Source organism: Salarias fasciatus, unplaced genomic scaffold (genome assembly GCF_902148845.1).
Source record: "Salarias fasciatus unplaced genomic scaffold, fSalaFa1.1, whole genome shotgun sequence".
Lineage (NCBI taxonomy): Eukaryota > Metazoa > Chordata > Actinopteri > Blenniiformes > Blenniidae > Salarias > Salarias fasciatus.
The window spans coordinates 30,118-43,698 of record NW_021941297.1 but is presented as its reverse complement, the minus strand read 5'-3'; the positions used below and the strand labels follow the sequence as shown (position 1 = coordinate 43,698).

The window sequence follows — 13,581 nt, the reverse complement described above, 5'->3', positions numbered from 1 at the left end:
ACACACACACACACACACAGTGTGTTACTGTATTTTGTGTATGTTTTCAGACGTCTGGAGCAAATGATGAAATTATAAATGGCAAATGGATTAAAATTCCATATGTTTTTGAATATCACTGACTGAAGGCTTTATAAAGAGGGAGCCCGCGCTGGGTAACTTCCTGTTTCCTCCAGCATTTGAGTCTCGGCTCAGGTGACGATCACGCCAAACACTGAGGCAGCAGCTGCTGTTCTGCTTTACCTTCTTCTATGATCTGGCATTATGGGAAGAAAAACACTACTGTGTAAACTGTGCACAATGAATCGATGCAAGTGATCATTTTCAAATGGTGAGTGTCACATTTTGCTAAACCTTTTGCATACACAATACATTTGATACAGTAGTTTGGTCAAGCGACAACCACAGAGAAATGATCCGTTTATGTCTGCTCTCTCATGGCATGCTGGGATTGAAATTAGTATTATAAAGTATTTCTCTATAAAGGACATGCTGCCTCACACCACATGGTGGCACTCTTCAGACACCTCTGCAGGTGGATGAGGCTCTGCAGCAGAGTCTGCTGTGGCGGCTTCTCCTGACTGAATGCAGGATGGATTTGTTTGACGGGACATTTACACGTCTGAATGGAACTGACGTTTGACTGTAGCGGCGGGACTGACGTTGTCCCCACTCACGTGGTGTCGTCCCTGTTATCCACGATCTCCACCCGGTCTAAAAACCAGCCGGCGCCGGCCTGCTGGTTGTCGTGTCGGATCCTCAGCTTCTTCAACATCCCCAGGTCCACGGCTGCGACGCTGAAAATGTCCTCCTGAGTCACACAAACAAAAAACGGCGACAATAGGTCAGGAAATGCCACAGGTTAGCGGCCCATGGGAACCTCATCACTTATTTACTTGATCTTTATTTAACCTGGCACGCTGCTGGGATGGCGTGCCAGGCTGCTTGACAGGAGGCTTAGATCAGCAAACAGAAACCCAGATAACAATCTTACCACTGCTGGCAGGTTCCACAAGTACCAGAGAACCAGATTACAGCAGAGGAACAACACACCCAGCAAACCTTCAAGCTCCTGTCACTGTCCTTATATTTTAGTGTTTTTAGTGTCACTATAGCTCACACTCTGTGTGCGAACCAGTCAGCTGTTTGAAAAGTTCTTTAAAGTGAACAATGAGAACCGGTTTGCAGTTGTGGGCCGTTCATATTGCCCACGCTGCCTTCACGCGTCACCTGAGCTGCCAGCCCTGCTTTCACGTGAACTCACTGAAATCTCAGCCTGAGCCGTCCTCAGCCGGACCCATTGGCTGCAGCACAGCTAACGACGAGGGACTGCAGACCAGGAGACCTGCTGCTGTCCCCATCTGTCCCTCCAGGGGGTCAGGACTCCCAGTCCATCTTCTCCTGCTCCTGGTCCCAGTCCAGGTTCTCCTGGACTTGGTACTTTCAGAGTTGACAGTTGACAGCTTGGTGTTCTGTCCTTATGAATCTCCGTGTTCTCCATTGCTCATGTTTAGAGTGTGCTGTTCTCTGCAGCATGGGTGTGGTTTCATTACTGAAACAAACAGCTCCAACTAGTGGGACAACATAAAAAATAAACGGTTTTCAGTGTTTCTACAGTTTCTGTGGAAACATACATTGTTTTCAAGAAACATTTTCTGAAATGAAAGCGCTGTGATGCGTTTTCACTTGAAACTGAGTCAAGGAGCTGAAGTTTCTTCCCAGAGTCTAAAATCACATGTATGACATTCATCATTTCTATATCTGGTCACCATTGTGCCCAGAGAAAAACTAAGCATGGCTGAACATGCAAACTCCCCCCTGGAGTCAAACCACAAGCATATAAACCAGCACTCAAAACTACACACTGCACTACTGGAACTGATCTTGGCGCTAGGGCATTAACAGAAACGTTGACTAGTCGACAAGTCGACTTCCGTTGCACAAGTCGACGTAAATTTGGACGAGTCGAAAAGTCGTAGGTTCTTTCTCTCACCTGATCACCCGACAGAGCGCCAGTCTCCATCCAGCGGGCGTGGACGCGCTCATCTTTCCCCATGAAAACATGCAGCGCAAGCCAGTAGGATTACTAAAGTGATTGTGATCTAAGGATATTGCAACAATAAGGATTATTTTACCCTTTGTCTTTAGAGGCTGGTGAGTTCTATTTTCTTTATTTTTATTGCAAGCTGAAGTTGGTTTCTCACTGATGCCTATTTGCGGTTCTGAAGTATTTATTTCACGTTGAAAACTTTTCTAACTGTTCTCGAAGTAATGTTCTGTGAACCATGCAAGAATTATAATTCCGACAACCATTGGGTTTTGATTACTTTGTTATTTATTTCATTGAGACAAGTTGCAGGCTGAAGTTGGTTTCTGATTGGTGCCTATTTGTGGTTCTGAAGTATAATTTCCATTTATTTCACGTTAAAACTGTTGTCTAACCAATGTTCTGTGAACCATGCAAGCAAGAGCAATATTGAATTATAATTTTGGCAGCCATTGGTCTTTGATTATTTTGGTATTTATTTCATTAAGACAACGTACTTTTTTTTTCAAAACATGATGCAGACACGCACGCTGTGCGTCTTGGCTGCTGCTGCTTTAAATGTAAAAGAAAACTCACGGTGTTAGCCTTTGTTTTGTTCGGGTTAAAATCTACATGGCTGCGTTGCAGTGAACTTTAATGCAAGTTGCTCATTGGTGGACAGCGGTGTGTCCGTGTTGTGTCTCCCCCCCTCCCCCGTCCATGTGATGACGTCATCACGACTCGTTGACTCGACCTCGACTTTATTAAGTCCACTTGAAAAAAGCTGAAGTCGTTAATGCCCTACTTGGCGCCATCGTCGACTACACTGGTGCAACGTACCGTCACAAGGTTTGACTTAAGATTTCAGTCATCGGCGGAGTTGAAGGGACACAGACTCACCTGGCCTTTCTCAAATTTGTTCAGGTTGTTGGATTTTCGGAGCCGTCGTTCCCCCGTGTCGCCGATCTCTCCGTAGATGTTGATGAACACATTTGCGTCCGTCCCCGCTCCCCACATGGTCCCCGTGAACACATGAACCTCGTAGGAATTCACTGTCAGGAAGCAAAAGATGAGTGACGCTATGGACGCTCACATGCCTTTAGCTTCATGTCATGTTTTAGCTTCATTTCATGCGGATTTAGAGCGTCAGCTGAAAGCATCAGACAGCAGCCTTCACGCTCCACTTACTTTCCAAGTCCTCATTGTCCTCAGTCAACAGCTCCACCACGACCTCGCCGTCCTCCTCGTCCTTGGCCAGCCAGCGGCTGCAGGGGAAGGTGAAGGTCTCCACCACCTCCTGCAGCTGCTCAACCACCTCCACCTCCTCCTCTTCCTTCTTCTTCTTCTTCTTGTCCTTCTTCTTGTCTTTCTTGGGTGTTTCCTCCTTCTTCACCACTACCTGGACCGTGGCCATCGTCAAGCGCTTGACGTCCACCGTCTCCAGGAACCAGCCGTCTCCGATGCCACTTCCGTCATGGTAGATGCGCATCTTATAGATCTTCCCAACATCCTGAGCTTCGATCTGCGTCGCAGGGAGGGAGAAGCAGTCACAGCAGGGGGCTCCATCTCCAACAACCATTCATACGTCATTGTGATTCTAACGCTTGTCAGCTGTCGGGGCCCCCAGAGGCCCCCAGAGGCCCCCAGAGGCCTCCAGAGGCCCCCAGAGGCCCGGGGCCCCAGGTGGCTGTTGACAAGGTCCACCTCTGCTTATATCCCACAAAGACAAACCCTTTAGCTTCTTTTTGAAGAAAACGTGAAACCAGCTGAACGTCTGTGACCACAGCTTTCTAAAGTACACATGGATTCATAAAGCGACGCCTGGAGACTGAGCAGCTGGAGCTTTCATAAAAACTGACTTTAAACGTTGCTTAAAACTCTTGAAACTACATCTGGACTCTCCAGACCTGACCTGAGGGACGGCTCACACAGCTACGTTTCTGAGGAAATGCATCATTTTAGGATTTCTGCTTTTCTGTTTCAGTTTTGCATTTATACAGCGACATTTTGAAAACGATGTTCATTTTCACAGAAACACTGAAAATGATGTAGTGTGGCCACTAGTGGGCACTGTTGGTTGTTTCTGTTCTGAATCCACACCCACACACACACACCTGCTACAGAGAACACACTCTAAACATTAACACTGGAGAACTCAGACAGTCATATGGACAGAACACCAAGTGGGATTGTTACTCCAGTGACTGTCAACGCTAAAACTACCAAGTCCAGGAGGCTCTGGACTGGAACCAGGACCAGGAAGTAAGAAATATTTAGTATGGCTTTGGCGTGTACCAGTAGCTGTGTTTCCATTACTCCTCAAAATGTGCAAAACTTGAACATTGTAATAAAAAGCTGACCATGGAAACACCTACATTTCATAAAACCTCTGAGTCTATAAAGTCTGTAAAGTCTATCAAGTCTAAGTCTATATGTCTATAAAGTTGTTCTGCTTTCATGTGGTAGCCTTCCAGGCATGTCGATAAAGAAGTATTTCGCTAAAGTGTAATGGAGACACTTTTTCTGCATTGACAGTCAATGGACCTGACGTATGAAGAGCCAAAAACCATTTGTGAAATTTGGAAAATAGTGATTTTATTTTGTGAAGAAGTGTAATGGAAATTCAACTATTGTCATGTAAACAGACGTCCAAAATGCTCCACAAATGTTTCGCCTTGACTTGTAAAGGTCGTCGTGTAAAAGAGGCCTCAGAGAATTAAAGATCCAGACTCTTAAAACGGCAGCTCAGAATACCTCAGCAACGTTGTTACGCTTCAGTCGGCCTCTCTAAACTACACAATTACTTTTCAATCCAGACCCAGACTTCTGAAAACACACCAGGACTCTTTACATTAAACTTGACAGTATTCTGTCTGTGCAGATGGACTTTCAAACTGAACTCACAGTTCTCAAACAAACAAACAAAAAGAAGAATTCATGAAATATTAGCCTGGATTGTACACCAAAGATTGCAGGTGAAAATGGAAACCTTTTGTTGCGTTTTGGTGTCGGTTTACATGACTTCAGAGCTTGGAACCACTGAAAAGGCAACTTTTCAAAAATGCTCCATCTCTGTGGAAACCGGAAAAAAACCCAACTTTTCTGAACAGAAAAGTTTCTAGTATTAGTCATGCTGGTCATGTGCACTGAAGCTGTATTAAATTGTTCTTCTGCACATGCTCAGTAGATGGGCAGCATGTTAACGACATTGTTTTAAGTGTTTCTGCTGTTTCCGCGTAAACAGACATCATTTTAAAACCTTTTCCCGTTTTTCACTGAAAACGTGTAGCATAAACGGCGTCTCTATCTTTGCTCTACAGCATGTCATAAGAGTTAATGCAAACCTTGAAGATTTCCGTTGTGCCACGTTCAAAGTTGTTGGAACGACTTTTCAGGGTGAGGACTTCTGTTTTCCCGCCGTCTCCGTAGATCTGACAGAAGACGTTAGCGTTGGTTCCACCGGCCCGAACATCACCTGTGACAACCGTTACTTCGTAGTTGATCACTGAAATAGAAGAAGAATGTTCTTACACGCTGAAAAACTCATTTAAATACAGACAAACGTCCTTTTTATTCACTGCAACTGTTAAACTAAATCCATTTGTCATTTGAAATTGTTCCGCTTTTCTTCATATTTACACTTTTCGATGTCCAAGATCTCACTGGGGTAGATCTCCACTTCCACTTTTCCATCAGCCTCGTCTTTGCAGAGCCAGCGGTGGCTGGGGAACATGTACTGCTTCCCATGGACTGGCACCAGGAGCTGCACACTGTCCAGAAACCATCCGGCCCGCAAACCTTCGTTGGTATGACCAATCAGAAGGCGGTTGACCTGCAAGAACGTTCATCAAACACCAAATGGAATTTTTTTTTAAATGATAAAACATCTAATCGCCGGTGAAGTTCGTAACTGATATCTGAAAGCCTTCAAGAACTCGCCTGTCCAATGTCGAAGGTGTCAATGGTGAAGATGTCAGTGCGGCCCGTCTCAAAGTAGTTCCTGAGGTCGTTGTCGGAGACCGCCAGTATCATCTTGTTGGTGTCTCCCTTCTCTCCGTACAGCTTGACGAACACCTTCGAATCAGAGCTGGCTCCGTTCACGTTGCCTGTCTTGATGGCGATGTGGTAGCCAACATCTGAGTGGGAGTAGATCCAGGGATTTCAGTGTGAACCGCCGGATGCTTAGTCTGCCGTGTCACTCTGATGACTTACTGAAGAGGCGCACGCCGTCTCCAGCTGGAACTAACTCACGGACAATCTGCCCATCGTCCTCGTTACGGTCCAGCCACCTGAGGAGCAGTGAACAGCGTTACCCACTCCCTGATGTCTGGAAGCTCAGTGGAAATGAAACTATGGGGGAGACGAGACTGCAACACGAGATGTGGCCATGGAGAACGTTATCAAATGCGTTTGAAAGCCTGTCTGTCTGTTTGTCTGTCTCCCTATCTATCTATCTATCTATCTATCTATCTATCTATCTATCCGTCTGATCTTTCTAATCTATCTATCTCCCCCCTGTGCCCCCCCTTCTGCTCTGTGGTATCAGCCCACAGTGGCCCCATCCATCATCATCAAAAGCCTCATAGAATTTACCACATTCATGGTTTAATTTGACGTGGAGTAATGATACGTCATTTAAAGTAAATTAGTGATAAAAATCATTTAAAGTTACTCCAACACTTCTCATGAAGAAATTAGTCACAAGTACAGAAAACCAAACCAAATTCCCACAGCAATCCAACCCTCTAAGATCTAATAACTTGTCTGCAGCAGGCGGCTGAAGACTCAATCGGTGACAGAGGGCACGCCGCAAGCTCGTGTTAGCTGCAGCTACAACAACTCCACAGTGAACTTTGGCTCTGTGTGCAGTTTTTTTTTTTTTTTTTTTTTTTTCTTCATCGACATGCCACCGAAAAAAACACAGCTATGGAGGAGGCGGAGGAAATCAGAAAGACACTTGATTTTCTCTCGCCGGACATATCAGCAATAAAGACGAAGCAGGATAAGATTCTCAAGCTTGTGGAGGAAGTAACGGAGCTGCGTACTCGCATCGAAGAGAAGGACAGGAAGATCGCGGTCCTGGAGAAAAGAGTGGAAGACCTGGAACAGTATTCAAGACTTAACGGTGAGATCGTGACGGGATTAAAGATCAAACCCCGTTCATATGCACATGCAGTGTCTGCTGGCGGCGGGGAGCAGCCCAGTGAGCTGGAGGCGAGCTCCGCAGAGCAGCAGGTGGTGGCTTTTCTCGCGACCAGGGACATACATCTGGATGTGGACTCAATCGAGGCTTGCCACCCGCTCCCCATGAAGAAGAACAACACACCAGCTGGGGTACTGAGGTTCGTCAACAGGAAAAATAAGATGCACTGATGAGACAAGGAAAAAAGCTGAAAGGTACTAATGTCTATTTAAATGACCACCTAATCAAGAGGAACGCAGAAATCGCCAAGGAAGCCAGATTCCTAAGGAAACAAAACAAAATACAAAACACCTGGGTGATGAACTGTAAAACATTCATCAAACTTAATGGATCCCCTGAAGAGGCTAAAGTATTGGTTATCAATGACATGGAAGAATTGAACAAATATGAATGATACCGAGTCAGAATCATTGAGATGAAGCACCTGTGTATACTCAATGACAACCAATCACAGTTCTTTGGATAGCAAGGACTTAGAAACACATCAAGGAACTCTGGAAGTCGAGCTTATGGAACTGAAATTATCTGAGTACACTGAATATAGCTCATTAGAATTGGAAAACGAAATAGACCCTGATAAAATGTTTCTCTCATCTAACCCCATTACTTGTAAATATTACACTGAGAATGATTATAATACTTCTGTTGAATCACAAGGGAAATTTTCTATTATCCACTTCAATAGTATGTACACAAATTTCAAAGCAATCAAAGAATATTTACAACAAATTATGCATCCGTTTAGTATTACAGCAATCTCAGAAACATGGTTTAATAAAGACAAAGGTATTGATTTTGAGTTAAATGATTAGAATCTAAATTATGTAAACAGAACAAACAAAGCAGGAGGAGGAGTCGCGATATATGTAAATAAAAAATACAAATACAAAATATTAGAAAAAATGACAGTAACAACAAATGACATACTGGAATGTCTATCAATAGAAATTATCAATGAAAAAACCAAAAATTATATAGTTAGTTGTATATATAGGTCGCCAGGTTCGTGTGTGGAGACATTCACAAACTGGATGGAAAAAACATTTTCAGAAATAAGTCATAAAAAAATATTTATTTGCGGGGATTTCAATATTGACTTGATGAATCCAAATAACCATAAAACAACTGATGATTATATAAGTAGGATGTATAGTATGAGCTTATATCCAGCTATTAAAAGACCTAGCAGAATTAGCCTGCACAGTGCCACCCTCATTGACAATATCTTCACAAATAATATGGAGTCCACAAATGTCAGCCGCCTGTTGATCTGTGACATATCTGACCATCTACCTGTCTTCATATTGTATGATGACGATGGTAACAATCACAAATCACCTCAAAAATGTACATATAAACGAGTAAGAACTGAGGAGTCAATCAATTTACTTTACAATGATCTAATAGAACAAGATTGGAATGTTGTTTATAGCAAGACCGATGTGGATGGTGCTTTTGATCATTTTTTGGAAATTTTCAGTTCAGCTTACAATAAAAACTGTCCAGTCCTCCAGGTTAGTAGAAATAATACAACCGTTAAGTGTCCATGGTTAACTAAGGGTTTAAGAAATGCTTGTAAGAAAAAAAAAATTTATATAAACAATTTATTAGACTAAGAACTGAAGATTCTGAACACCGATATAAAACATATAAAAATCGACTAACTGATATATTAAGAACTAGTAAAAAATTATATTATACCAACTTATTAAATAAAAATAAGAACAACATAAAGAGGGTTTGGGGAATACTTAATAATGTAATTAAAGGTAACACAAAAAATAATTCATATCCAAACTACTTTACTGATAGAAATAATGATAATTATAATATGAATGAAGTGGTAGAAAGTTTTAATAGTTTTTTTGTGAATGTTGGTCTGGACTTGGCAGCAAAAATCCCTCAGTGCAGTAGTAATAACGTAGATTCCTTAATAGAAATAAACCCAAAGACAATGTTTCTTTCAGGAGTATCTGAGGCAGAAATCATAGATGTGGTGAGCAAGTGCAACAATAAATTCTCTACTGATTGTTTTGACATAGATATGTCATTAGTTAAACAAATTTTACATAGTATCGTTAAACCTTTAACATATATATGTAATCTATCATTTCAAACAGGAACATTTCCAAACAAAATGAAAATCGCGAAAGTATTGCCACTTTTTAAAAGTGGAAATAAACACATCTTCACCAACTATAGGCCGGTCTCTCTGCTCCCACAGTTCTCCAAAATATTAGAGAAATTATTCAACAGTAGGCTAGAGAAATTTATCGACAAACACAATTTGATTAATGAAAGTCAATACGGTTTTAGAACAGCAAGGTCAACATCAATGGCCATAATTGATGCACTAGAGGACATAACAAATAGCTTAGATAGGAAGAAATATGCAGCTGGTATATTTATCGACTTGAAAAAAGCTTTTGACACTTTAAACCATGGCATTTTAATAAGAAAACTGGAAAGGTATGGTATTAGGGGGGTGGCTTCAAGCTTGATCCAAAGTTATTTAACTGAAAGACAGCAGTATGTCAAGATGGGAGAATATTCATCCGGGTATTTGGGCATTGATTGTGGGGTTCCTCAAGGATCTGTGTTAGGGCCAAAGTTGTTTATTCTATATATTAATGATATATTTCAGGTATCTACATTACTAAAATTAATCCTATTTGCAGATGACACAAATATATTTTATTCTAATGATGATTATAATGATTTAATCCATAATCTAAATAATTAATTAATGAAATTGAAAGCATGGATGGACATTAACAAATTATCCTTAAATCTAAGCAAAACTAAAGTAATGTTCTTTGGATACTACAATGTCAATTTAGACCCCGTAATAAATATTGATGGCGTAGACTTAGATACTGTTTCGGAAATTACATTTTTGGGATTAACTATTGACAGCAAAATAACCTGGAAATCCCACATAAGACACATACAAGGTAAAGTCTCCAAAAGCATTTCAATCATTAATAAAGCTAAACACTATTTAGATTATCATGCATTACTGTTATTATATTGCTCATTAGTTTTGCCTTATCTAACTTACTGTGTTGAGGTTTGGGGTAATAATTACAAAGGTTCATTACATCCCCTCATTATACTCCAAAAACGTGCAGTAAGAATCATACATAAGGTAGGATATTACGACCACACTAACACTTTATTTTTGCAGGCAAAACTTTTAAAACTCCCTGATTTGGTTGAGTTTTATACAGTCCAGGTTCTATTCAAAGCTAGTAAAAATACACTGCCGGCGAATCTCCAAAAGCTATTCATGCTGAGAGAAGGGGGCTATAATTTGAGGGGATGTGGTAACTTTAAGATTAAAGCAGCGCGGACCACCAGAAAGTGCTTCTGTGTGTCTGTATGTGGAGTTAAACTTTGGAATCAACTGGGACCACAACTTAAACAATGTCCAAATATTCATCTGTTCAAATCCAGATTTAAAAATATGGTATTCTCACGATACAGAGGTTTTGTGCTGGGCTGATTCATAAATGTCTCTTAATTATCAATTATTTGAAATGTTATATGTATTATATAAGACTATTTTACTAGATTACTGGTCAATTATAGTATTTAATATTCAGTCATATATTGGTGGTGTTATTATTACTATTACTATTATTATTATTACTACTACTGCTACATTTGTCACTACAATTACATCATCAACATATGATACTTGATATTACTATTACTACAACTACTATTATATCTTAATCAAGCACAATACTTTGATGTTGTGTTATTATATCTATTATCAATGTATAACATGTTATTTTACTTTGCAAACATAAAATCAATATAGTAAGTGATAATGGTGCTAATCTCAAACAAATACATAATAAATATTACACTTAACAAGTCTTTAGTATAGGCCAGGCAAAGGGGGCTCTGCTGCTGGGAGGCCACCACCATCAGCAGTAGACTCCCAATTCTTGTCTTTTTAATGCACAGTACAGACACTTCCAAAGGGGGGTCCTGTTGCCTGAGGACTGCCCCCCTCTGGCAGCAGGTCCATATAACACCACGCTTAAACTAAAGTTAAATATAAACTATTAGCACCATTGATTACAATCACTGGGGATATCCTTCTATATGTTGATATGTGTTGATAATGTGATAAGGGCGGTGGTATTAATAATGGTAATATGTATGTTTATGTGTATGGGTGTTTGTGTATATGTGTGTATTTGTGTATGTATGTATATGTGTATGTGTGTGTATGTATATATATGTATGTATGTGTGTATATATGTGTATGTGTGTGTATATATATATATATATATATATATATATATATATATATATATATATATATATATATACATATACATATATACTATTAGCACTTAATTCGTCATTATGGCAACCTAAAGATGTTTAGGAAGACAATGGGTGGGAGTTAACAAGTTATCTTCATCCCACTCCTTTTCGAGGCACAGTCATCAAATTTGAAAACATATGTCTAGTTCTTAATTGTAAATATTCTTGTTGGGGTTTTGTTTGTTTTTGTTATTTCTTCTTGTTTTTATATAATTAATTTTTTTTCTCTTCTTTTTCATTTTTTTTTATTATTATTATTATTATTATTATTTATATTGCTTCTGTATAATCTTTTTTTTTTCTGCCCAGTGTGGGGAATTTTGTGTTAGTTATTGTACAATATATTTTGTGTTGCTTTTCCTGTACCTCGAATAAATGTATTCATTCATTCATTCATTCATTCAACCCTCCACAGGAGAGTGGCGGCCTCGTTTCCCCCCGAGTGTCTGCAGGAAGCCAGCAAAGCGACAGACAGGAAGAGGTAACACTGCACCGCAGTCCTGTGGCTCGTCTCCAGTTGCAGACAGCGCTCGCTGACCACATGCATTTAGTGTCCATTTGTAACTGCAAACTAATCCATCAGCCGCCTGACTACTTAAACAGAAGGCACCGGAGAACCAGTGAAGGTCAGCTGTGGTCAATTTACATGGCTTAGGATGCTGATCCTACCTCCATTGTCGAAGCAGCTGCTCAGAGCTGTGGTCGTAAGGTCTCCAGTGCCTGTCGTGGCGGCAACCCCCGAACCCGGTGGTGGACACCGGAAGTAAGGGCTGCCGTCAACCTGAAGAAGGAGTCCTATCGAGCCCTGGTGGCTCATGGGACTCCAGAAGCAGCTGACGGGTACCGGCAGGCCAAGCGAACTGCAGCCCGAGTGGTTGTGGAGGCAAAAACTCGGGTCTGGGAGGAGTTCGGGGAGGCCATGGAGGAGGACTATCGGTCGGCCTCGAAGAAATTCTGGCAAACCGTCCGGCGCCTCAGGAGAGGAAAGCAGGTCAGAGGAAAGTGGAGGTGGGGAGTTGCTGACCTCAACTGTGGATATTGTTGGACGGTGGAAGGAAGACTTCGCAGACCTCCTTCGAGGACCCGTCACCACGTCTTCCGTGGAAGAAGCAGAGGCTGAGGTCTCAGAGGTGGACTCGTCCATCACCCAAGCTGAAGTCACCGAGGTGGTCGGTAAGCTCCTCAGTGGCAAGGCACCGGGGGTGGACGAGATTCGCCCTGAGTATCTTAAAGGTATAATACACGATTTTGATTTCCGGGTGGATCACCTAAATAACTGGTGGGTCTGTTTGTCAATCATTCTGACGAGCTGCTTTCGTAAGGCGGTTCTACGTGCTTGCGCCCAATCAGCTTCTCCCCTTTGCACATGTGCATTCAGAGTGTTTATGTAGCCGGTGAGCTTCTCAGCTAGTACTTACTGATGGTGAGTCTGACATAATGAAACTGTAACTGTTTCGGAAAAAAAGCTTTATTTATGAGTGAGGCGGATCGTAGAAACTGTAAACAGAGCCGTGCACGCCAGAGAAGAGGAGATCGCGCTCGTACACTTCCGCGTTTCGTGGGAGAAGCAGGAGAGCTGGGCGGATGGTCTGGCGCATGGCGTTGTTCAAAAAGTGAGTAACAGACTTGGGGCTTTGTCTTTTCGAGAAAATCGTGTATTAGACCTTTAAGTCTCTGGATGTGCAGGGACTGTCTTGGTTGACACGTCTCTGTAACATCGCGTGGCGGTCGGGGACGGTGCCTCTGGATTGGCAGACCGGGGTGGTGGTCCCCCTGTTTAAAAAGGAGGACCGGAGGGTGTGCTCCAACTATAGGGGGATCACACTCCTCAGCCTCCCTGGGAAAGTCTATTCCAGGGTACTGGAGAGGAGGATTCGACCGATAGTCGAACCTCGGATTCAGGAGGAACAATGCGGTTTTCGTCCTGGTCCTGGAACACTGGACCAGCTCTAGACCCTCCATAGGGTGCTCGAGGGTTCGTGGGAGTTCGCCCAACCAGTCCACATGT

The 13,581-nt window shown here is 42.0% G+C and overlaps 1 protein-coding gene across 1 annotated transcript in view; it reads right to left on the bottom strand.

Annotated features, from left to right (window-relative positions):
- Positions 1–13,581, bottom strand: part of LOC115384753 (lipoxygenase homology domain-containing protein 1-like) — a gene marked incomplete at its 3' end in the record, with an annotated part of 53,038 nt that overhangs the window by 17,189 nt on the left and 22,268 nt on the right. Inside the window, exons 14-20 of the mRNA XM_030086987.1 lie at positions 6,239–6,315; positions 5,966–6,162; positions 5,666–5,858; positions 5,371–5,531; positions 3,215–3,548; positions 2,927–3,078; positions 678–811 (exon numbers count right to left, since the gene is read on the bottom strand). Coding sequence (XP_029942847.1) covers positions 678–811; positions 2,927–3,078; positions 3,215–3,548; positions 5,371–5,531; positions 5,666–5,858; positions 5,966–6,162; positions 6,239–6,315 — 1,248 coding nt within the window. The remainder of the gene's footprint in view (positions 1–677; positions 812–2,926; positions 3,079–3,214; positions 3,549–5,370; positions 5,532–5,665; positions 5,859–5,965; positions 6,163–6,238; positions 6,316–13,581) is intronic.